Source organism: Diabrotica virgifera, chromosome 1, assembly GCF_917563875.1.
Source record: "Diabrotica virgifera virgifera chromosome 1, PGI_DIABVI_V3a".
Lineage (NCBI taxonomy): Eukaryota > Metazoa > Arthropoda > Insecta > Coleoptera > Chrysomelidae > Diabrotica > Diabrotica virgifera.
In genome coordinates, this window is record NC_065443.1 from 258,163,557 (window position 1) to 258,189,157 (window position 25,601).

Here is a 25,601-nt window from a genome sequence, read left to right on the forward strand (position 1 = left end):
ATCTCTAGTCTGGATCTAGTTGGTCCGTTATCACAGTTCCCAAATATGTCATTTTGTGAACTTTCTCAACTTGGACTCCGTTTAATTGAAGCTTTGCATCGGGATGTGAGTCACGACTAAACACTAAAAATTTGGTTTTGTTTGAGTTTATTTTATTTTAATGCCCATTTCCTCATCTACCTCGTGAATACGACCAAGCAGAATTTGGAGACCTTCAATATTATCTGACTAAATTACTGTATCGTCTGCATATCTAATCACATTAAGTAGTTCCCCGTTGATTTTTATTCCATATGGCTGTCTCTCAAGTGCCTTTTTAAATAACTGGTCCGAGAAAACGTTGAACAATGTTGGCGACAAAATGCACCCTTGTCTGACTCCTCGTTGTATGGAGATTTCATCGGTGTAGTTATCTCCAATTTTTACGATAGCAGTTTGATTCCAGTACAAATTTTTAATGACACGAATATCCTTGTCATCTATTCCGATATTTTTCAATATTTGCATTAATTTTACATGCTGTACTTTATCAAATGCCTTTTCGAAGTCCACGAAACATGCAAATACATCTTTTCTTTGGTCACGGCATTTTTGAAATAGGATGTTAAGCGTAAAAAGGGTCTCCCTGGTTCCCATAGCATTTTATTATTAAATTATTTTTACATTTCGTAAAATGATAAATGGTTAGTAATAATTGGTTATTACGCATTTGGGCCTGGCGTCCCTCAATAATTTTAGGCTGGCTCACATAATTTTGTCTGGCTCAATGTTGGTTAATAGCAACCTCAAATCCCCTCTTTCGATTATATCGAGCCTATTTCTTTGTTTGTTTTTCAATATACCTAGAGAACTAAAACATTTCTCCCCTAGATATGTTGTGGAGAATGCTAATAACAGTAATTTGATTGCATTCCACAAGATTGGATACACTTCTTTTATCCGCGGCCAAAATCTTTCATACCCACATTCCCGAACCCGAAACGTGGCTTTGCAACGTCCACGCTGAAAGGATCGATAAACCAAGTTTGCGTTTTCAGACTAGTCAAATCTTGGAATCGGGACTGCAGATCTTCTTTCAATGTTTGAAGGACAAGGCAATATGTTTGAAGATCCTCAGAATCACTACAAGAAGATTTCAAGTTGGGGAATTTAGTGAGATCTCTTGTCTGTATATTTTCTTAAAAAATAGATAGTTTGTCAATGAACGCTCCGACTACTTCCTTCGATTTGGCCATATTTATGTTCTTTCGTTGTAGTTGAAGGTTCGTTTCATTTAATTTTTCAAAAATATCTGATAAGTAAGTGATGTCATTTCGCTTCTCTTGTTGGGCTGTACTCAGTGTGAGGTCAGTAGTATTAAAAAATTCAATAAAAATATCCATGAGACTGAAGAGCTGCCGTAAGCAATTACCTTTAGAAAGCCGGTGGACTTCCGTATGTAGTAGTAATGTATTAAATATCTCATCATTTTCTTTACAGAGTGTACGAAATATTCGATTATTCTTCGCACAATACGAAGGCTCGATCAAAGGAAAATGCAGAATTTATTATTATGTATTACTTACCTCTAGAATTAAATTGTATGATGATTAATAGCCCTCTGTTACTAGACGAGATGTTTGGTTATTACCTGCATTGGTTCATATTTATCTTTTATTATCCTGTGTATATCCGATCGAAAGTACATATTGTATTTTTTCTCAATTACCCATTTCTTGTTTCTCGGATCCTAATCGACTCCTTTTCTCTATTGTCCCCCATAACGCCCCCTTTTCTCTATTGCCCCCCATATCGCCCCCTTTTCTCTATTGCCCCCCATATCGCCCCCTTTGGTTTATCGCCCCCCTGAAAATCTCAAATCGCCCCCCGGTTGGGAATCACTGCTCTAATGTAACAGAGTTACAACAGTTTTGCACGGAACATTGCAACGGATTCGATAACAAGCAATAAAAAAAGTAAGACATTTGTTATTTTAATATCTATATCTGTGGTGTTTAATTTTAATATACAGAGCGTCTACGTAATCCATTAACGGCTGAGACAATAAAGAAAGATTTTCGAGACCAATATATTCATGTAAATTTTATGTCCTTTGTGTAATATTATATTTATTTTCCATAAGTTTTTATAAAAATATTTTGGCACAAGCTGATGTACGAGAAGAGGACAACAACTACGGTAAAACCTGTCAGCAACGGCCACTAAAAATGAAAGAACTATTGGCCGATATAGAAAGGTGGCCGGTAATGCCAGTTTTTGTAGTCTAGATATACAGTAAAACCTGTCAATAACGGTCACTAAAAATGACAGGACTATTGGCCGATATAAAAAGGTGGCCGCTAATACCAGGTTTTGTAGTTCAAAAATTTTGGTTTGGGGAACTTTGAAGCTGGCCGGCTAGTTCAGGTGGCCGGTATTGACAGGTGGCCGTTAACACAGGTTTTACTGTACATAATTGGTTTGTGTAATTTTTAAACTGGCCGTTAGTACAGGTGGCCGTTGTTGGCAGGTGGGCGGTAACACAGGTTTTACTGTAAAAGTAAATGTGTCTACGCTTTTTACAATTTTCTCCGTGCAAAACTGTTGTAACTTTGAAATTCTAATACTAAATGTGTAGTGATTAACAATTTTTTCCGTGCAAAAGTGTTTGAACTTCGAAATTCCTAATTTTTTTTGCGTTAATATTATTTTATTTAAATTTCTATTTTTGGTTAATGTAATATAGGCTGAAAAGCATGCAAAATCATAATTAAATGTTAATTTTTCTTAAAATTTGTGTCTTATTTCACCGATATTATTACGAAAATAAACAAAATCGTCTTTATCTCGAAACTTACTTATTTTGACTTACTGCAGTCTTGCACTGAGGGTGCGATATTATCTCGCTTTTAAATATATCATAGAAGATGTTTTAAAATTAATTGTCCTGTATCCCCTAAAGTAATAACTTCAGACTTTGAAATTTCCATTCATAATGGTATTCGTATGGCATTACCTGAAGCAGATCTTCATGGATGTCGTTTTCATTTGGGTCAGGCATGGTATAGAAAGGTCAAGCACTGGGATTAGCTCCAGAATACCAGAAAAAAGGTGTTGACTCAACCGATATTACGCATGTTCTTATTTATATTTTTGGTCTTTCATTATTACATCCTGAAGATGTTAGTGATTTTTTTGCTATAGATTTGGCAGAAATTAAACCAGTCGATGAAAGAGTAACCCAGTTTTGGTATTTACTTTGTTGATAATTACATATCTGAAAATTCGACATTTCCTCCACATCTTAGGGCTTAGCACTGTGGTCCTTACAAAGAACCACAAACCCATGCGAAAGTTTTCATTTCAAGTAGGTATAATGCTTCTTTCTACTGCCTTATCCTAACATTAATAATTTTATTGATATAATTTTACACCAAAAAAAAAAAAATTTTGCTGAAAGCACAGCAAAAATTAATTTTCTAAATGAAAAAATTTTAGAATTAAGAGAATGTAAAATAAATAGATTAGAATTTGTCAAAGTAGTATCATATAAATTTAGGAAAAATATTTTGTAATTTTATATTTCTACACATTTTGTAATATTTTCCAAATAAGTTTTTTTGTGATGTTATTTTTAATAAATCTATAAAATACTTAGTATGTTCTTTATTTTTTGTTAAATTATTAATAATAAAAAATAATGGTTATTATAAAATATATATTATAATGGTTATAAAACTAATTATATATTATGTATAAGTTAGTTGAAATAATAATATATAAATACCGCCTAGTGTCAGTGGTGTCATGGTGTGGGAACGCCGTTCCCGCACTGGTTAAGAAAATAAAAAAAAATAGAGAATTTAGGTTTTGTAAACAAAAATTAGCAATGCGTTCCGGCACTGCGTTCCCGCACTGCTAATTTTGCCATGACACCACTGCCTAGTGTCAATAATGTTTAAAGGATCGGTACTTATTTTCGGCTGCAATGCTATTCAAATGGGGATTCATTTTTTTCGAATCCTGAGAAAACTAATTAGTATTTTTGAAAAATTTAAACGCAGATTGAAAGATTACGTTGTTAGCGAGGGCCGAAAGTCCCTGAGAACTTCTATAATGTTTATTTTAATAAGTTACAGGGGTGAAAAACTAAGAGAAAATTTAGTGTGATTTTTAATTTCAAATATATCATTCAAAATAAACTTTTTATTTATTCTAAGGGACTTTCGGCCCTCGGTAATAATTTAGTCTTTCATTCTGCGTTTAAATTTTTCAAAAATATTTATTGGTTTTTTCAGGATTTGAAAAAAATGAACACAATGCCGTGGTAATATTTTCCAAATCTATCTTTGTCTTACAACGCACTCAGCCGAATATAATATTGTCAGCATATATTGTCAGTCAGACACTGACAATCAGTGACAATTTTAAATATTTGACATTGCATCGGGTATATGTTGAGTTATTGATTAAATATTATTGATATATAGTGTATTTGATAAATAATTGATTTAAGACGTGAACTTAATAAAAAGTTATTTATTGTGTATTATTTGTGGAAGATCCAAGCAGAGAATACATCAGGATAATATTATATTCTGTGATCCAAATATTTTGTTGTTAAAGTTGTTCAAAATTGTAAGCGTTCCATAACAATATATTATTAAAAAATCACTTTAACACTTTTCCTCTTTTCTCGATTGAGTATTAGTCTTTGTTGTACAAATAAATTATTACAATCACTGAATACATAGTTAGTGAAAAAATTATCACATTTATTAACTGAATTAATAATTTGCAATTATAAAAATAACAGTTATCCAAGAACATTCAAAACCCATCTCTTTAAATTAATGATGACATTTTCAAGTAGAATGACATTCTAGTAATGTTTACATATCCATACCAGTGTGAATTTTACTACACGCAATTTGCCGTGTAAAGACAGAAAAAGTAGGGATACACGTAAAATATTTGCGAATTATGTACCCATAGCCTTAATACATAAAGGTTGAAAATAAAATAAATTAAATAACAAAATACCAATTTTGCCAAAAATTTACAAAGGGACGAAGATGTGGCAACGTCTCACCTTCACATAAAGATTAGAAGCGTGTAATTTATTTAAAGCTTGGGAGGCAATTCGTATGTGACCATTTTAGCGACAGGTAAGAAATCCTATTTCGGGAGGCATTTCATATGCGGCCGTATTTTTAACTCTGCATTTATTTCCTGTGCTCCTGTTGATGTTCTACTCATAATATTAATATCATCGGCATAAGCGGCCAGTTGGACCGTTCGGTTGGTCAGAAGGTTTCCTCGTCCAGTTTGCATTTGCCTAACCGCATACTCCAGTACCAGGTTAAACAATGTTGGGGCCAGCCCATCGACCTACTTTAGTCCCTGCGAAATTTTGAAAAAGTCTGTCCGATGGTTTTGTATTCGTACACATACCTGAGTTTCATACATTGTGGCTTTAATGAATCTTATTAGCTTGTGTGGTATTGCCAATTTAGCCAATATATAGTATAGTTTGTTCCTTTTGACTGAGTCGTATGCCTGTTTGAAGTCTACAAACACGTTGTGAACATCAATGTCGTGTTCCCATGATTTGCTCAAGATCTGCTTGACTGTAAATTTTTGATCCAGTGTCGATCTTCCCCGTCGGAAGCCCGTCTGATACTCTCCAATAATATTTTTTGCTAGTGGTTGGAGCCGCTGGTTTATAATATATGTGAGGACTTTATATGCTGTACATAATAGAGAGATTCCACGGTAGTTTTTGCATCGGAGTTTGTCTCCTTTTTTATAGATCGGGCATACTATATTCTTTCAGTCGTCGGATATTTTCTCTGCTTGTTATATGTCTTTGATGAGCGCGTGGATGTGACTGTCTAAGTGGTCGCCACCTACCTTATACAGTTCTGCTGGTATTTCGTCAACTCCCGGAGCTTTATTGTTTTTCTGAGCCTTAACAGCTTCGAGGACTTTCTCTATGGTTGGAGCTTCTACTCCATTCTCTACTTCATTCTCTTCTACGTAGTCTGTACCCACTTCATCTTCCATGTCTACTTGTTTTCCAAGTAGCGTCTGAAAATAATGCTTCCAGTTTTTTGTGACTTTCTGTTTGTCACTGATTATTTGCCCACTTTCATCTTACATAAACGTGTTTGAGGTTTATACCAACTTTTTATCTTTTTTAGGTATTCGTAAGCCCCTTTAATTTCGTTGTTTTTGAAATTCTCTTCCATTTTTTATATTTGTCCATTTTCGTCCATCTTTTTTTATATACTAATTGTAATTAATATTTATTATTTTTGATACGATTTAATGCTAATCGCGGTTAGGAAAATTTGTGTATGACATAATAAGATCTATTTCTTATCATAATTAGGAAAATACCCCTTTTTTATTTGTTACTGACCTTTTGACTTATGTTGTGTGTTTAATTTTCATTTCATTGATAAATATATTATAATTCATAATAGTTTCATTTTACAGTATAAAAATTATCTACAACTCAATTCACTCTCATCCAGAATTTCATTTTCTCCCGTTTTCTTTTTATCATTTAAATTTCTAATATAATTAAACATGTGCAAATTACAAAATAATTGATTCCAGATGACCTAATAAATAAATATAAATCCTAAATCGAAGTATTATTAAAATCAGAGTCAAGTTATTGTATTGTAATTTCTAAATATATCTTCTTTAATTTGATTGTTCTTAATCCTAAAGAAATTTTTCGACTTTCTTCTTTTCATGATTTTTGGTAATTCGCTAGTTGATAAATGCTGTGACATCTCATATTTTATGGTAAATACAATAACTTTACTTACTTTATCGTGTCCGGACATCTCATTCATAAAATTTCGACCCAGTATGGGTCTACGTCGGTTCATCTTTGTTGACGAGCCACAAATCTTCGAGGGTACACCGATAACGACAGTTTCTGCATGTAAGAAGATGTTCCATATTCTGTGTTTCTCCAGTCACAGTTCACATCATCTTGGTCTATTTGCCCCCATTTTGCCATGTTTAATTTTACTGGAGCGACCCTCCTTCTTATCCTATTCATAGTTTTCCACGTTTTTAAGTCTAAAGACTGGCCGTTCCATTGAACCTGAGGGAGAAGAAAATACTCAGGCAGTTCATCCTGCATTGTTCCAAGGAAGATTTGCCTGAATTTAGTCGCTTTTATCTGTTTAATTTTCTCTATGTGCTCTACAACGCCTCTGCGTGTTGAGGGTTCTGAAATCCCCGCTGCTTTATATAGATTTGAGAGCTGCGTTGGTTTCATGCACCCCGTTACTATCCTGCATGTCTCATTTAGTGCAGTATCAACTTGTTTGGCGTGGTCAGATGTGCCCCAAACCGGGTACACATATTCAGCAGTTGAGAAACACAATGCCTGTGCCGTTGTTTTTAAGATGTCAGGACATGCACCCCATTTACTTCTCGTTGGCGTTCTGAGTATGCTGGTCCTAGTTGTTACTTTGCCTCTCGTTTTTATGCAGTGTTGTCTGTAGGTGAGGGACCGGTGAAAATGATGTTAATTGTTGAGATGAATTAAGAGATTGTTGCACTTTGATTTGACGAATATATTGAAATAAAAATATTATACAAAAACATGTATGCTACACTCAGTCTTTAGATGAACTGTTGACTGCGTTCCTTCTTCCTTCGTTGGGATGGCAGAGGGGCAAAGGAACATACATTGAAAGGCTCACATATCAGGGGCGGCGTTGCACAAGGGCTCGAACATCCTCCCCACCTTGAAAGGCTCCTTTCAATCATCTAGAGGTAGTGGACATATTTTGTTGAACCCACGTTTAATGATACCAGTAGAAGTCTTGATTGTAGCTACTCGGTTGATGTTGTCCCTTCCAGGATGTACACTGAGTATTCGGCCTAGCTGCCAATGGGTTGGATTGATGTTGTCGTCCTTTATAAGGACCAAAGCTCCATCTGTGAGAGACTCTTGATTTTTCTTCCAGCGTCCCTTGACTTGTAGCTGGGAGATGTACTCGGTTTTCCATCTTGCCCAAAAGCTTTGGCACATCTGCTGGAGAAGCTGGTATCGATTTAGTCTGGTGACCTTTATATCGGTTAGATCTTGGTCTGGAACTGCTATGATTGGTTTTCCAATAAGAAAGTGAGCAGGTGTTAAAGGACTGAGGTCATTAGGATCTGGACTAATAGGAGAAAGAGGGCGTGAGTTTAAAATTGCCTCTATTTGAATTATTAAAGTTTGAAACTCTTCATAAATAAGCGCAGTTTTTGACAAAACTCGTTTTAGATGTAATTTAGATGATTTTACTCCGGCTTCCCAGAGTCCACCAAAATGAGGTGAATAGGGCGGTATAAATTGCCATTCAATTTCTAGGAAATTTGTTAGTGACCATAATTTATCTCTTAATTCATGTGCATTTAAAAGAGATGCTAATTCTCGTTGAGCACCTATAAAATTGCTTCCATTATCTGAGAATATTTTTACGGGTTTTCCTCTGCGGGACACGAACCTTCGTAAGGCTTGTAAAAATGCTTCAGATGAGAGACTTGAAATCAATTCTAGGTGTACGGCCTTGGTGCTAAAGCAAATGAAAAGACCTATGTAACATTTAGTGGTTTTGCATCCACGACCTTTTTTGTCTTTTATGAGAAATGGACCTGCATAATCAACACCCGTTATTGTAAATGGACTAGAAGGCATTACTCTAGCACTAGGAAGATTTCCCATTATAGGCTGAATGGTTTTTGCATTAAATCTAAAGCATCTTACACACTTTCTGACAGTAGCACGAGCTAAGTTGCGACCGGATGTGGGCCAGTAAGTATCTCTTATAGTATTGAGAAGTAATTGAGCACCACCGTGTAGTAATATAAGATGTTGTTCTTGAAACAATAGTTTTGTGAAATGATGATTCCCATTAATTAGAATGGGGTGTTTTTTTATTGAAATTGTAGTCAGAATACTTGAGTCTACCGCCAACGCGCAAAATATTCTGACGGTCTAGAAATGGAGTGAGACCACATAACCTATTCTTTGATGCCAGGTACTTGTTGTTTGATAAATCTTTAATTTCGTTACAGAATGATTGATTTTGACTAACCTTGATCAATGCATTTAGAGAATATTTTAGCTCCGATAATGTTAAAATACCGGTGTTGCGATTATTTCTGTTAGCACAATTATCTGCAAATCTGAAGATGTAACTCGTGACTCTACACATCTTAGAAAAATTAGAGAATCGATCAAACGGAAAGCTCAAAATATCTGGTGCATTTTGAGCTAATAGAGTTTGAGTTTTTAGCTCTGGTAGGTGGTCTACTTTAAATTGTTCATTGGGCCAAAATTGTGAATCTAGAATTATCCAAGATGGACCATGCCACCATGTTTCAGAATTTAATATTTGACTGGGAAACATGCCTCTTGAAATTAACATCTTGTTGGCACCTAGAAGTTGCCAGAACAGATCCGCTCCAATAAGCATATCAATTGAAGAGGGTTTGAAAAACTCGGGATCTGCAAGTTTGATATTGTGGGGAAATTGCAACTCGGAGATACTAAGAAGATTAGCTGGCACATAACCCGTAATTTCTGGTAAGATATAGCAAGTCAAATTGGCCTGGAAGGTATTGTATTTTGATTTGATTGATACCTGGCACTTGGTTTTGACAGAAGAAATGTTATTGGTTATGCCGAATATTGACAAATTAGTGTTTTGAGTGGGAAGATTGAGTTTTTGTTGAATGCCTTCTGTTATGAAGGAAGTTTGGGATCCGCAATCAAGGAGAGCTCTAATTGAGTGAAGATTGTTTTGATTGTCACAAATGAGAACGTATGCGGTAGATAATAAAACCTGTCCTACCGATATAGAATTAGATACGCTGCTATTTAGTACATTTGTACTCCCTTCACCTGAGCATTGCTCACTTAACGGAGTGTCATTTTTATCGTCATGGAGAAGTGTATTATGTTTTGATTTGCACTTCTTACATGGACCCAATTTGCACTTATGTTTAGTGTGTCCTTCTCTTAGACAATTAGGGCATAATGTTGCTGTTTGATTAACGAACTGGATTCTATCGCAGACCGAAAGTTTTAGGAAATCGTTGCATCTGTATATTGAATGTTCACCCTTACAAAATGAACAAGTATAGTGTCCAGACATGAAAACCTTTGTTGTCTTCGCGGTCCGAGAAACCTGATGTGATTTATTATTGTGTGTGTTAGGTGAAATATTATTTTTGTAATTTAAAGAGTCTACAAAATTAGCTCGCTCACGCAAAAATATCAGAAATTGGTCCAAAGTAGGTGATTTGGTTGTATTACGCGTTTGTCTCTCCCAATCGCTTAGAGATGCTTTGTCGATTTTTTGACAAAACCAAAATATTAACAAACAATCCCAATTTTGAATAGATTGACCTAATTGCTGTATTGCTCCCAAATGTTTTGAGATGTTGTCAGCTAATTGTTGTAACTTATCATGCGAACCCTTGTGAATAGATTCCAAAAGAAATAAAGCACCTATGTGATCATGCAATAGTTTTTTAGTATTGTCGAATCTTTCGCACAACGTATCCCATGCTACTGTAAAGTTATCCGCGGTGTACCGAATGTTGCTTATAGATGCCGCAGCATTGCCTTCTAGAGCACCCCGCAAATAGAAAAACTTTTCAATATTGGTTAGGTTATTGTTCTGGTGAATAATGCTAGTAAACGAGTCACGGAACTCGAGCCACTGTTCAAACTGTCCGCTGAACTTTTTTAGAGAAATATCCGGCAACTTTATACCACCTGATCGACCTGGTGCACAAGTGGAACCGTCGTGATTTTTTAACAATAATTTTGCTGTAGCTATAATATTATAAAATTTAGTTTCAAATGAATCCAGCTCTTTGCCGAGTTCATCTAGTGCAGCATTGTCAGATAATAATTCAATATCGCTATTAATATTTTTAAATTCTATTAGTAGATATGTAGAATAATTGACTCTCTCTTTTAGGGTAAAAATATCTAAATCAGTTAATTTGTCTTTGTTGAGTGTATCTAAATATTTTTCAAAACTTGTCAGAGAGCGTTCGATGGTAGCTCTTTTTTGTTTTAAAATTTTTAAATCTGAATCAGACATTTTAATTAGATAAAATAAATTTAATTAAATAATAAAGATTTTAATTATTAATAAAAACCAGAAAAAATTCAAAATGAATTATATTTGATTATTTGTGTTAATTCTAATTAAATTTTATTTCAATTTCCCATTTAAATTTATTTAATTAATTTCTATTATTAACAAAGAAAAAATTTAAAATGAATTCGATTTAATAAAAAAGAAAAGAAAAAGTTATTATGAATTCGCCCTGTATAAAACTGTATCATAAAACACAACATGCAACCCTATGCATCGGCAATTAAAAACAGATAAAATATTTGGTAAACATCTGTGATGGTGTAAGGAAATATATTTGAGAGACTCACTTTCTTTATCGCTGCGCTGCCTGGTTGCGGTAACTACTTGAAGAAGGGTCGGTGTCGATTCTAAAAATAGCTCTCGTCTCGGGATGTGGGATGATGAGTTTAAAATCGACTGTTTGGCGGCCCTTAATGTTGATTTTGTGAATGTATTTTTTTTTAATTAATACACTTAATTAGTATTTATTGCACTGGAACGCATTCGCTCGTAAGGACCATGAAAATGATGTTAATTGTTGAGATGAATTAAGAGATTGTTGCACTTTGATTTGACGAATATATTGAAATAAAAATATTATACAAAAACATGTATGCTACACTCAGTCTTTAGATGAACTGTTGACTGCGTTCCTTCTTCCTTCGTTGGGATGGCAGAGGGGCAAAGGAACATACATTGAAAGGCTCACACATCAGGGGCGGCGTTGCAGAAGGGCTCGAACAACCGGTCCAGAGTTAATCCAAGATATATAGGTTGGTCTGTGTGTTCTAGTGTATTACCATTCCACGCAATTTGGAGTTTTCGCTTAGCTTCCTTTGCGCGAAGGTGGCAGGCGCAGACTTGGGTTTTAGAGGGATTGATTCTCAGGGAATTCTGCAGATAGTACTCTGTCACTGTTTTTAAGGCGGTTTCGAGTTTCTCCTCCACTTGTTCAAAGCTATTTCCTTGAGCACATATTGCTAGATCGCCAGCATAGAGGAAATGCTTGGTTTCAGTCGGCGTAGGTTGGTCGTTTGTGTATATATTAAAGAGTATTGGAGCTAAAACACTTCCTTGTGGGAGGCCGTTCTTTCGAACTCTCCACCTACTAACTTTGCCCTTCAGCACAACGCAAGAACGTCTGTTTTGCAGTAAGGAATATACGACCTTACCCAGGTGGTGATCATTTAGAGTGTCATATAATTTGCGGAGCAATGTTTTGAACCTCTGTCATAGGCTGCTGTCAAATCTACCAAAGCAGCCCCTGTTATAAGTTTTTCTTTAAAGCCCTCTTCAATGTGTTCTGTTAGTGCGAAGACTTGACTGGTGCAAGATTTGCCGGGTCTAAATCCTCCTTGTTGTGGAATGAGCTGCTTGTCGACATTTTTTTTCTATTCTGGAGAGGGTGAGTCTCTCGTATAGTTTAAAAAAGTGACACAACAGCGAAATAGATATGTAGCTACTGGGATTTTCTGGGTCCTTTCCTGGTTTTAACACAATAACAGCAGCTATAAAAAGCGTAACTGCAATGTTGACATCATCATCATCATTCTCTTTGCCTTATCCCTATGCGGGGTCGGCTTCTCTAATTGTATTTCTCCACACAATTCTATCTTGGGTCATATCAATGTTAATCCCCTTTACCAACATGTCCTACCTTATCGTCTCCCCCAGGTCTTCTTTGGTCTTCCTCTCCTACTCCTTCCAGGAATCTGCACTTCAGCTATTATTCGTATTGGGTGATTAACGTCTCGACGTTGAACATGACCAAACCAATGTTGACAATTCAACCTATTTTATTTGAGTTTTACTACAAGCTGAGCATGACGTCGCGTCGACCCACTGCTGTACCAAGGTAAGCCTACATGGTAGGTGGGCATTAAATTGTTAATAGGTGGATAGCCCAAGGGCGAAAAATCTTCAAATCCGCCTCTGAGTTACTAAAGCTCGTGAGACCTATTGGGTTGTGAATATTAGGTCCTAAAACCAAAAAAGTTAAGATTTCCATTTTATATCGATTGCAAATCTATCAACAAATCGCAAAAATATCTCGAATAAAAGGATGCTTATTTTAATGTAAGAAATCCAAATCTGTAATAGCAAAATGGGGGTTCCTATTTAAGATTTTAAAGTTACCCCCCACTCCACCCCCAGTGGGCGGAGTGGGTGGTTTTAGCTACATCGTCCCATGTAAATTGTCAGATTATATTGTTTCCGTAATCGTTAAAGGATTTCCTACAAAACAAAAAAATTAATCGCGCTCGAGTATTTCAAGATGAGGTTTTTTTAAAACTTTGTGACTCACCCATTTCCTTACGACGCGCTCAAATTGTCAGATTATACACTGTTCTTCGTGTACTTAATTTACCTTGTCTTAATCTGATGCGCTCGAGTTTTTCTAAAAATAGATTTTTTACTAACTGCCCTCAACGCACGCCCCTCTATTAAGTGTACATAACTGATAAAGGTTACATTACAGGGTACAAAGTTTCTTCCCATGTGATTTTCTGACACGCTTGAGTAACGTGCAAAATCCCCGCTTGGGCTCCTCTACCCTACCATAAGTATTAGGTATCTTATTGTATCTACAGGTCCTTGACCTATTTGAAATTTGAAAGCAGATTCGTAAAAGTTTTTTTCATCAAAAAACCTATCTCCGATAATCAGCCCTGTGATGAATTACCGAAGTTATTTTTAACGTTTGCGTTAAAGTTAACATAACTATGACATATAACTATCTCCATAACTTCAAAACGTAAATTTCGTGTGATGGATCATCCACCGTTATGAGATGAGTTATTTCTTAAGACGTTATACGAGGAAGAAAATATTAAGTTGTCTAAAAAGAGAACCTTATGTAGAATCAGTACAAGTTGGAGTGAGAAAGAGAATCACGAGAAGTTGGTATACCTACCCACCGGCTACCGATGTCCGAACAGCTGTTCGCTGTTCGGTGTGGTTCGTTGGTGCACCAAAAGTAGACAGAGAAATACTTAGAACCCTTGGATGTTTATAAATAAAAAATTCAATTTGTATATCTCGATTTGATTTTTGCATTGTTTAAAATTGCATTACCCTTCTATTTTTAAATCATTAGCTTTCTTTTTCATTTTTATTATTGTTTTAATTTTATTACCTACATGTTTTTAATTGTTATCTTAGGTCTATGTTTTTGATAATTTTGTGCTGCTTTATATTTGATATTAAATTTGATTAAATTAATAAAATGCCGCACAAGGTCCTAGGACAACCTGAAGCAGCGTTCTACGTTAAATATTCACTTGATTTCTATCTAAAAACAAATCAAAACATAAACCTAACTTTACAATCAGCCCTGGATGGATGACCGAAGTTATCATTAACGTTTGAGTTAAAGTTAAAATAATTCTCAGGGATAACGAAGCCCATATCTATTTAGGTAAAATTCGGTGTGATGTATCCGTAACCGTTATGAGATAGTTATTTCTTCAACGTTATATTAGAAATAACATTTGAGGAACAAAGTTTGAAGTAACAAAGAGAACCTTATGTAGAAATAGTACAAGTTGGAGTGAGTGCGAGAGATTGTTTGGAACATGCTACAGGATGGGTAGATGACCGCATGATACTATAAATAAAGATATAGTATTTTCCCGTAGCTCAAATACGTCCGAGTTCGCGCATTGATTAGGTAACTGGAGACCGGAAGTTGAATTTGAATTCTTGTTAAAGTTAAATGGGATTTGTATGCGTTATGTGATGAAATTATTCAATTAGCAAAATACCATTAAACTTCAATGTATTCGAAAAGAATTTAGTGTCGAGATTCCAGTCAAAATAAAATATAAAATAAAACCGCGAACAATTCAAAGTAATCGGACATTACGAATGATTACGAACCATTACGAACTTGCCGGTCTCCAGTTACGTCACGACTTCCGGATGTGCAATATATTATCTTGTTATTTATAGTATCATGGATGACCGTAAAAGTAAATACCCGTCGTCGGCCACCGCCGATGACCGAACAGTTCCGAACAGCAAACAGCTATTCGGGTTCGGTGGTGTTTCAAACGGTAGATATAAACAGGGTTGCCAGATTGGTGTATTTTCACACAATTTTGGGTTAATTTGAAAGCCAAAACGGCAAACAGGTGTATGTTCTCAAAAAACTTTTGATAGTGTGTAAAAAATTTTTTTATTATCAGCTAAGTACTTTCAACACATAACGTACCATCATCAGAGCTTCATCCTGTTATAAAACCTTCTTCTTCTTCTTCTTTGAGTGCCTCTCCTATCGGAGATTGGATATCATTAGGGCGATTCTAATAAAACCTTCATAGAAGAGCAATTGCTAAACGACACAATAAAAAACATGGATACTGGGCAAAAGCCACAGATATCGGGTATAACAACCCCTTAAAATGAATAAATCACATTAAATTCTTTTTTAAATTAAAAAGACAACATGGCTGAGTCAAACCATTTTGAGCCCACGTGAACAGCTCAGCTGAGGAAGACTGTCATTTATTAAAATGATAAAGAAGGTACCACAATCTTAAGCGATTGAGAGCGCTTAAGATTGTGGTACCTTCTTTATCATTTTAATAAATGACAGTCTTCCTCAGCTGAGCTGTTCACGTGGGCTCAAAATGGTTTGACTCAGCCATGTTGTCTTTTTAATTTAAAAAAGAATTTAGATGTGATTTATTCATTTTAAGGGGTTGTTATACCCGATATCTGTGGCTTTTGCCCAGTATCCATGTTTTTTATTGTGTCGTTTAGCAATTGCTCTTCTATGAAGGTTTTATAACAGGACGAAGCTCTGATGATGGCACGTTATGTGTTGAAAGTACTTAGTTGATAATAAAATTTTTTTTACACACTATCAAAAGTTTTTTGAGAACATACACCTGTTTGTCGTTTTGACCTATTTAGAAGTGTGTACAAGTCTTGCAGTCTTTTCCAATTTCCAAATTAATTTGAAAGCGTTTAGGGAAATTTTTCTAAGCAGAAATTGTTGTGGGATTTTTTGGAGGAGGAAAATTATGGAGGATTTTAAGGGGTCATGGTAAATTAAATTTCCAAATGTACATATAACTGTATATTATACTCCCATACAATCGAAGACGATAGGAACTATGAATTATTTCCAGGGCCCTCGTTGATAAGTAGTATAATTTTGGTTTACTGTTCTCTTCATTTGACTAATAATTTATTAAAATGGGGCCAAAATTTAAATTTGGGGTATGTGAGCTTCAATTTAAGGGGGAATTACAGTTTCTAAGTGGGGGATTTATAAAATATCATCTGGAAACTCTGGATAGAAAGCTCAGTAGGTACTTAAAATAAAATTTCAACTTATATCACTCTATTTGATTTTTGTATAATTTTTAAATTCCCTATTCTTAATTATTAAATTATTAGCTTCTAAATTCACTTGATTTCTGTCAACCTTACATAACAGTAGAGCCATACTACAGAGTTATCTCATAACTTGAGGTTTAACGTCAGTCGCGTTATAAAGTGACAGTTGATATATCAGATAACTCAAGAACTGTCAAGAAATAACGCAAGTAGTTAAGTTAAATATATGATACATCACACCAATTCGAGGATTATAACTTAAGTACAGGATAACATTACGTTACATTTAACGTGAGTGATTTATCACAGGGCTGATTATCTGCTATATACTGTGTAACCTTTATATTTATTTTCTGTTTCAGATGAAAAAAATTGTGCCATTAATAAAGTCAACGCAGTATATTTTTAAATATGGATGAGATTCCACTTCATTTAGCAGCAAAATTGGGAAACCTAGATGAAGTTCAACAGTTAATTGAAGGAGGAGCAATAATTAATGAAGCACATTACGATGGCTTTACAGCACTACATCTAGCTACAGATTTAAAACACATGGAAGTAGTTAAATATTTGTTGGCACACGGTGCAGATGTAAACGCAATCGAAACATCTGAAAGGTGGAGTCCTTTACATTTCGCTACTGCCAATAATGATCCTGAAATGGTTCGATTATTCACAGAAGCGGGAGCAAATATGCAGTGTTCAAATAACGATGGAAATATGCCTATACATATGGCAGCCAGAGAAGGATATATAAAAATTGTAAAATATTTTTTAGAAAATGGGTTAGAAGTAAATATTCCAAATAAAAAGAGCCAAAAGGCCCCTCTCCATCTGGCTGCCCGTTGGGGTCACATCGAAATAGTAGATTATTTACTCTTAAATAAGGCTAATGTGTGTCTCAAAGATTCCAATAGCTATACGGCACTACATATAGCTACAGACTTGAAACACATGGAAGTAGTCAAATGTTTGTTGGCACACGGTGCAGATGTAAATGCAATCGAAACGTCTGAGAGGTGGAGTTCTTTGCATTATGCTACCTACAATAATGATCCTGAAATGGTTCGATTATTGACAGAAGCGGGAGCAAATATGCAGTGTTTAAATGACAATGGAAATATGCCTATACATATTGCAGCCAGAGAAGGATATCTAGAAATTGTAAAATATTTCTTGGAAAAAGGAATAAATGTAGATATTACAAATAAAAGGAGACGAAGAAAAAATACTCCTCTTCATATGGCTGCTCATGGAGGTCATATTGAAATAGTAGAATACTTACTGTTAAATAAGGCTAAGGTGCATCGCAAAAATTCTGGCGGCCTTACGGCACTACATATAGCTGCAGAATTCAAACACAAGGAGGTAAGCAAATATTTATTGACACACGGTGCAAATGTAAACGCATCCGTAAAGGGGTGGAGTCCTTTACATTATGCTGCGTTCAATAATGATCTTGAAATGATTCGATTATTCACAGAAGCTGGAGCAAATGTGCAGTGTTCAAATAACGATGGAAATATGCCTATACATATTGCAGCCTACAAAGGATATCTAGAAATTGTAAAATATTTTTTAGAAAATGGGTTAGATGTAAATATTCCAAATAAAAAGAGCCAAAAGACCCCTCTCCATCTGGCTGCCCGTTGGGGTCACATCAAAATAGTAGATTATTTACTGTTAAATAAGGCTAATGTGTGTCTCAAAGATTCCGATGGCTTTACAGCACTACATCTAGCTACAGATTTGAAACACATGGAAGTAGTCAAATATTTGTTGGCAAATGGTGCATATGTAAACGCAATCGAAACATCTGAGAGGCGGAGTCCGTTACATTTTGCTACTGCCAATAATGATCCTGAAATGGTTCGATTGTTAACAGAAGCGGGAGCAAATATGCAATGTTTAAATAACAATGGAAATATGCCTATACATACTGCAGCCAGAGAAGGACATCTAGAAATTGTAAAATATTTTTTAGAAAAAGGAATAAATGTAGATATTACACATAAAAGGAGACGAAGAAAAAATACTCCTCTTCATATGGCTGCTCATGGGGGTCACATTGAAATAGTAGAATATTTACTGTTAAATAAGGCTAAGGTGCATCGCAAAAATTCCGGTGGCCTTACAGCACTACATATAGCTGCAGAATTCAAACACAAGGAGGTAAGCAAATATTTATTGACACACAGTGCAAATGTAAACGCATCCGTAAAGGGGTGGAGTCCTTTACATTATGCTGCGTTCAATAATGATCTTGAAATTATTCGATTATTCACAGAAGCTGGAGCAAATGTGCAGTGTTCAAATAACGATGGAAATATGCCTATACATATTGCAGCCTACAAGGGATATCTAGAAATTGTAAAATATTTTTTAGAAAATGGGTTAGATGTAAATATTCCAAATAAAAAGAGCCAAAAGACCCCTCTCCATCTGGCTGCCCGTTGGGGTCACATCAAAATAGTAGATTATTTACTGTTAAATAAGGCTAATGTGTGTCTCAAAGATTCCGATGGCTTTACAGCACTACATCTAGCTACAGATTTAAAACACATGGAAGTAGTCAAATATTTGTTGGCAAATGGTGCAGATGTAAACGCAATCGAAACATCTGAGAGGCGGAGTCCGTTACATTTTGCTACTGCCAATAATGATTCTGAAATGGTTCGATTGTTAACAGAAGCGGGAGCAAATATGCAGTGTTTAGATAACAATGGAAATATGCCTATACATACTGCAGCCAGAGAAGGACATCTAGAAATTGTAAAATATTTTTTAGAAAAAGGAATAAATGTAGATATTACAAATAAAAGGAGACGAAGAAAAAATACTCCTCTTCATATGGCTGCTCATGGGGGTCACACTGAAATAGTAGAATATTTACTGTTAAATAAGGCTAAGGTGCATCGCAAAAATTCCGGTGGCCTTACAGCACTACATATAGCTGCAGAATTCAAACACAAGGAGGTAAGCAAATATTTATTGACACACAGTGCAAATGTAAACGCATCCGTAAAGGGGTGGAGTCCTTTACATTATGCTGCGTTCAATAATGATCTTGAAATGATTCGATTATTCACAGAAGCTGGAGCAAATGTGCAGTGTTCAAATAACGATGGAAATATGCCTATACATATTGCAGCCTACAAGGGATATCTAGAAATTGTAAAATATTTTTTAGAAAATGGGTTAGATGTAAATATTCCAAATAAAAAGAGCCAAAAGACCCCTCTCCATCTGGCTGCCCGTTGGGGTCACATCAAAATAGTAGATTATTTACTGTTAAATAAGGCTAATGTGTGTCTCAAAGATTCCGATGGCTTTACAGCACTACATTTAGCTACAGATTTAAAACACATGGAAGTAGTCAAATATTTGTTGGCAAATGGTGCAGATGTAAACGCAATCGAAACATCTGAGAGGCGGAGTCCGTTACATTTTGCTACTGCCAATAATGATTCTGAAATGGTTCGATTGTTAACAGAAGCGGGAGCAAATATGCAGTGTTTAGATAACAATGGAAATATGCCTATACATACTGCAGCCAGAGAAGGACATCTAGAAATTGTAAAATATTTTTTAGAAAAAGGAATAAATGTAGATATTACAAATAAAAGGAGACGAAGAAAAAATACTCCTCTTCATATGGCTGCTCATGGGGGTCACATTGAAATAGTAGAATATTTACTGTTAAATAAGGCTAAGGTGCATCGCAAAAATTCCGGTGGCCTTACCGCACTACATATAGCTGCAGAATTTAAACACACGGAAGTTATCAAATATTTATTGGCACATGGTGCAAATGTAAACGCATCCGTAAAGGGGTGGAGTCCTTTACATTATGCTGCGTTCAATAATGATCTTGAAATGATTCGATTATTCACAGAAGCTGGAGCAAGTATGCAGTGTTCAAATAACGATGGAAGTACACCTATACATATTGCAGCCATAGAAGGATATCTAGAAATTGTAAAATATTTTATCAGTCTAGGTGCAGACGTTAATTTCGATACAATTCAAGAATACACTCTTTTGCATGCAGCTTGCAAATGGGATCAAATTGAAATAGTTAAATTTTTGATTCAAAATGGTGCAGATGTTAACAAGAAAACTCTACCCAAAGGACCTACTCCACTATATTTTGCGATAAAAAATATGTGCTCAGAAGTTGCAGAGTTCTTAATTTTAAATGGAGCTGATTTAAAGCATGCTGAATATAAAGGCAACTGTCCTTTATGGATAGCTTTAAAAAATATCTCAGGTGATTATCCAGAGTCAGAACATACAAAGTATAAGGTATTTGCAATGGTAATAATCAAATACACCGTGTTAATTTACAATCCCGTCGAAACAATTATTCCAGATGGTTGTCCTTTTGTCAAAGAATTACTGCAATACTATAATGACTGCCAAAAAGAAATAACACGTATGAGGAGTATGATGATAAAGAATAGTAATGTTTCATTATATCAAATAATTTGCGACTCCAATAAAGGTAACGCGTTTGTTAAATATCTACGGAACGACAATATTAAAAAAGAGTTACAAAATATTGAAGATTACCTCAAAGACCTTTCGATATATGGCAATATTCTTCCGTTAGTACAACATTGGGTTAAGAAAGGCTTTCAAAGAATCGAATTACTTTCAGATGCTGACATAACAATGAAAAAAATTGTACCTAAGTTACCATCAGAAATAAGTTGGAAAATATTCAACTACTTAAACATGAATGATCTTAAAACTGTGATACAATCAGATTCATTCAAATAAATATGATTTTTTGTATCTTTTGTTTCTTTATTAAAACGCTAAGATTTAAACCACAGGTACACAGGATAGCCAAAATATAGCGGGCGGTAGATAAATAAAATGATGATTCTACCGCGCGCGGGGAATGATGGCAGCATTTATCCCTTTCTCCAATAATTAATTTTTTCTACGACCGTTTAATAACATGCTCAATATTCACTATTTTTGAATAGATAATAACACCTTTTTACACGTGAGTAATAGTTCATTACAGTGGCGGGTCTAGCCCGGGGCTGGGGGGGGGGAGCAGCGGGCCCTTTAATTTTTACAGGACTTTTGTACTTCTTCGTTAAAACGGCACATTATCTTGTTTATTCACCGGTTGTGTTCCCTTGCCCCCCCCCCTCCCAGTTTTTTTGGTCTAGAACCGCCTCTGGTTCATTACCACGGGCTGAAGTTAGGTTCAAGTGGCGAATATCATTTTTAATATTAGTCTTATACAAACTGACATAGCCACCTTTACTTAACAAGCCATGAAGTTGAAACTTGGCAATATCTATTGGTAGACCGATTAATTCTGACAGTTCTCATTTGTTTTTAAATAATTTTCACTGTATTTACAGAGAAACTGAAATATTTTACAATATTTCGTGCTCCAAATTATAAAGAACATTAAAAGGTATGTTATTAAGATGATTTTAGTTAATATAATGTATTTTTATATAAATTTGCGTGCACATAGAAATCCGTCCACTTAAAAATTTTGTCATTTTTAATGACTTATATTTCCTAAACCTGTTGGCAGATTTAAGTGATTTTTTTAATATGTTATAGCCTAATTCTTTAACAATACCGCTGTAATAATATTGTTGCTAACCAGTTAAATTTTTATGGTGTACCGGGCATTTATAAAATACTGAAATTAAAACCCAACTATAGACTCCGGTTTTCTTAACATTCTGTTTTTTTGATTAATTCGCTTATGTTTAACAACTAGATTTGTTCTTTATCAATTCAGTGTGTTTCTAAATAAGTGCGACAAACTTTAAGGGGAAAGGAACAAAATAATGCAAAATTTTGACGCCTGTATTTTAAATGTAATAATTTTTTTCGAATTCTGAGAAAACTAATAAGTATTTTTGAAAAATTTAAACGCAAAATAAAAGATTACTTTATTACCGAGAGCCAAAAGTCCCTTAAAATGAAAAAAAGTTTTTTTTAATGACATATTTGAAACTAAAAATCACACTAAATTTTCTTAGTTTTTCACCCTTGTAACTTATTAAAATAAACATAAAAGTTTTCAGGGACTTTGGGCCATCGGTCCTAACGTAATCTTTCACTCTGCGTTTAAATTTTTGAAAAATACTTATTAGTTTTCGTAGGATTCGAAAAAAATGAATCCCGTTTATATTCTTGTTATTGGTTTTTTTTTGTATAATAAACGTTACTTACAAGGAATTGCTTTTAATATTATTTTGTACAAACTTCAAATTAATAATATTTTCTTGTTCGACTCAAAAAATACTATAAATTTTACCAGAATTTGTACTTTAAAATCGTAGTTTCGAAAGCGGTAGTCCGAAAGTCAGACTACCGACGTCATCAATTGCGACGTTGCCTTTTTCTCTTCATGGCTTGTAAAGTAAAGGTGGCTATGAAACTGCAAATAAAATTAATTAAACTTGTTTATTTTACACAGTAATTATTGTACTTTATATCAATAATTAACTTCGAACAATTTTTAATGGATTTTTAACTGAAACAATGGGTCATTATATTTTTTACTTTTATACCTTGTTTATTATTATGTATTTTGATGTCTATCATTTTCAGTGACAGTGACATTAGCGTATTTGCTGTGTTTATTGGAATTTAAAAAATCCATTTTAAAAATAGTTCTAGGCTACCTAGACACCTGAACTTTTCAGGATAGCTTAGAACTAGCTAACAATGCAATATTTTATTGCTATTATACAGGGTGATTAATAATTACTGGAGTGAAGTTCCGTAGATCCGTTATAGTAATGTGTAGCGATAAAACTTAATAACAAAAATTGTAGCGAACTTTGAGCTTCATATTACAAAATTAGTTAGAATGTTACAGGGTGTTCGATAACATAGTGGCAGACCAAACTTATGTTTTTTTAAATAGAACTCCCTGTATTTTATTTCATATTCGAAATCTTCGTAACTTTTCGATTACAAAAATATAAAGGTTTGGTATGTTATACGGGGTATTTACGAAGTTATAACCAAGTTTATATGAAAATCGTAACTAGTTTAACTACCTGTATAAATAAAAGCAAGCACAAGATCAATGGTTTACTGACGTCATATTTTTTTATTTATTGTCAAAATTTTCCTAAATCGTTGTTTTGCTAATTTTCTTTATATTGAATACAGGGTGAGTCAAAACGCAAGTACATTATTTTCTCAGTAATTTTAAATAGAACACCCTGTATTTTATATCATTATCGAAAAGTACCATTACCATACTATAATTTTTGTATAACATTCCCTATGTGTAAATTTATTAGTTTTCGAGATATTTTTATTTTTTAGAGCAAAATTATTAATAATTACGGGTCTAAATCTTTCCAAATTTTAAGTAAGCCATGACTGAATAATTGTCTAAAAATTACAATTTACGATTACTGATTATCAATCTGTAATCAAAGTTGGCTACAATTTTTGTTATTAACTTTTATTACTATCTATTACTTATAACGGATCTACAAAACTTTACCCCACTGACCAATCACACTGTATGGATAAATCGACTTTTTTTTTTTAATTTCAAACTATTTTAAAAATGTGACTAATGCAATGATATTTTAAAGTACGTTAATAAATCGATATCTACAAATTGATGGTGCCTCAGTGGCATTAGACTGCAGATCGAGAGGTCCCCAGTTGGAAACCGGCTGTTGCGTACCTTTTTTTAATTGTTTTAATAAATAATCAAAAGTTTATATTTAAAATTATAATATACCATTTTAAACAACCGTGGTATTATAAAAAAATACTATTTTATACTAGTGTAATTTTTGGAATCATAATTATAAATAACAGTTAATATACCTACTAAAAATTCATATTTTATAAGTTAATTATTCTTTCCAAACATGTTGTGTCCTATATGTACAATAACAAAACCGTGTTATTATAAAAAGTACTTTTTTATTAGAGTGTAATTTTTGGAATTTTAAGCATGTTATCGATAAATCGTTTATCGTTAAATCATTTTATATTCTTTCCTATAAATAATAAAAAGGTTTTATTATAAAAAAGTTCTTTTTTATAAAAGTGTAATTATTTAAAGTTATATTGTGTTATATATATTATATATGTTAAATATAAATGTATATTATAACTTTATAAAATACGTCCACCGATAATATAGACGAACGGCACACCCCTAAAAAACGCTTATTTCTCGAGATATTGACCACTGAGAGGTGAATGCCTAATTTTAGTCATACTATATGTTTTGATGGTGCTCTAAACGAAAATAAGATTTATTTTGAATCTTGTCAAAACATTGTCAAAATCGCAATTTTACCCTAAAACTAAAAAAAAATAAAATTACGTTTTTTTGCGTTTACCTCGATACAACTCTGTTCCATTTTAATATTTTCTCTGTAATTTTCACAGTACATAGCTCTAACATTTCTGACGACAACGATACCTGCTTCAAGCTTTCAGTTTTATTCGGGTAAAAGTTATGAATTTTTTCAAGTAAAAGGTGCAGATTTGTGTATTGCAAAGTTTAATCGCAAAAGTTGAGTGACCAAATTTGAAACTAAGCTTTCTAATCACGTTTTTGTTAAAATATAGAGTAAAATGAAGTTTGCTGAAAAGTTTTAGACCAAAATGTGTTATAGAAAAAAAAAATAGTGAACTTATAATATTGCCATAAGCAGTCCCCAAAATAACGCTTATTTTTCGAGATACTGACCATAGGTGATGAATGGCTGAGAAGGATTATTAGGTTGGAAATCAAGGCACGTTAGAATTTAGCCACTTAGACACACCAGTCATATGGGAAGATACACCAACTGAACGTTTTAAACTGTTTGACAGTTGCTTATTCTCTGAATTAAATCCAAATTAGTTTGGTTTTGTGGAATTAAATTACAACGAAACATAGAGTAAGAAACAATATATTAGATTAAGATTGTTAGAAATTTTATTGGTAATCAAATTATTTAAATCAAAGCATTACCTACTAGGTCGGTATGTATGTATTTTTTTAATACAATACTGAAACATTTTCAATTACGTCCCTGTTGCTTTTAAAAACTATCTTAGAAGTCACTGCACCTATAAACTTGC

General features: G+C 34.1%; 1 protein-coding gene across 1 annotated transcript in view; it reads left to right on the forward strand.

Annotated features, from left to right (window-relative positions):
* The window catches only part of LOC126883660 (serine/threonine-protein phosphatase 6 regulatory ankyrin repeat subunit B-like), a 54,640-nt gene extending 33,136 nt beyond the window's left edge, over window positions 1-21,504 (forward strand). The window contains exon 2 of the mRNA XM_050649320.1: window positions 16,865-21,504. Coding sequence (XP_050505277.1) covers window positions 16,914-21,284 — 4,371 coding nt within the window. The 5' untranslated portion in view covers window positions 16,865-16,913 and the 3' untranslated portion in view covers window positions 21,285-21,504. The remainder of the gene's footprint in view (window positions 1-16,864) is intronic.
* Window positions 21,505-25,601: the final 4,097 nt, after the last annotated feature.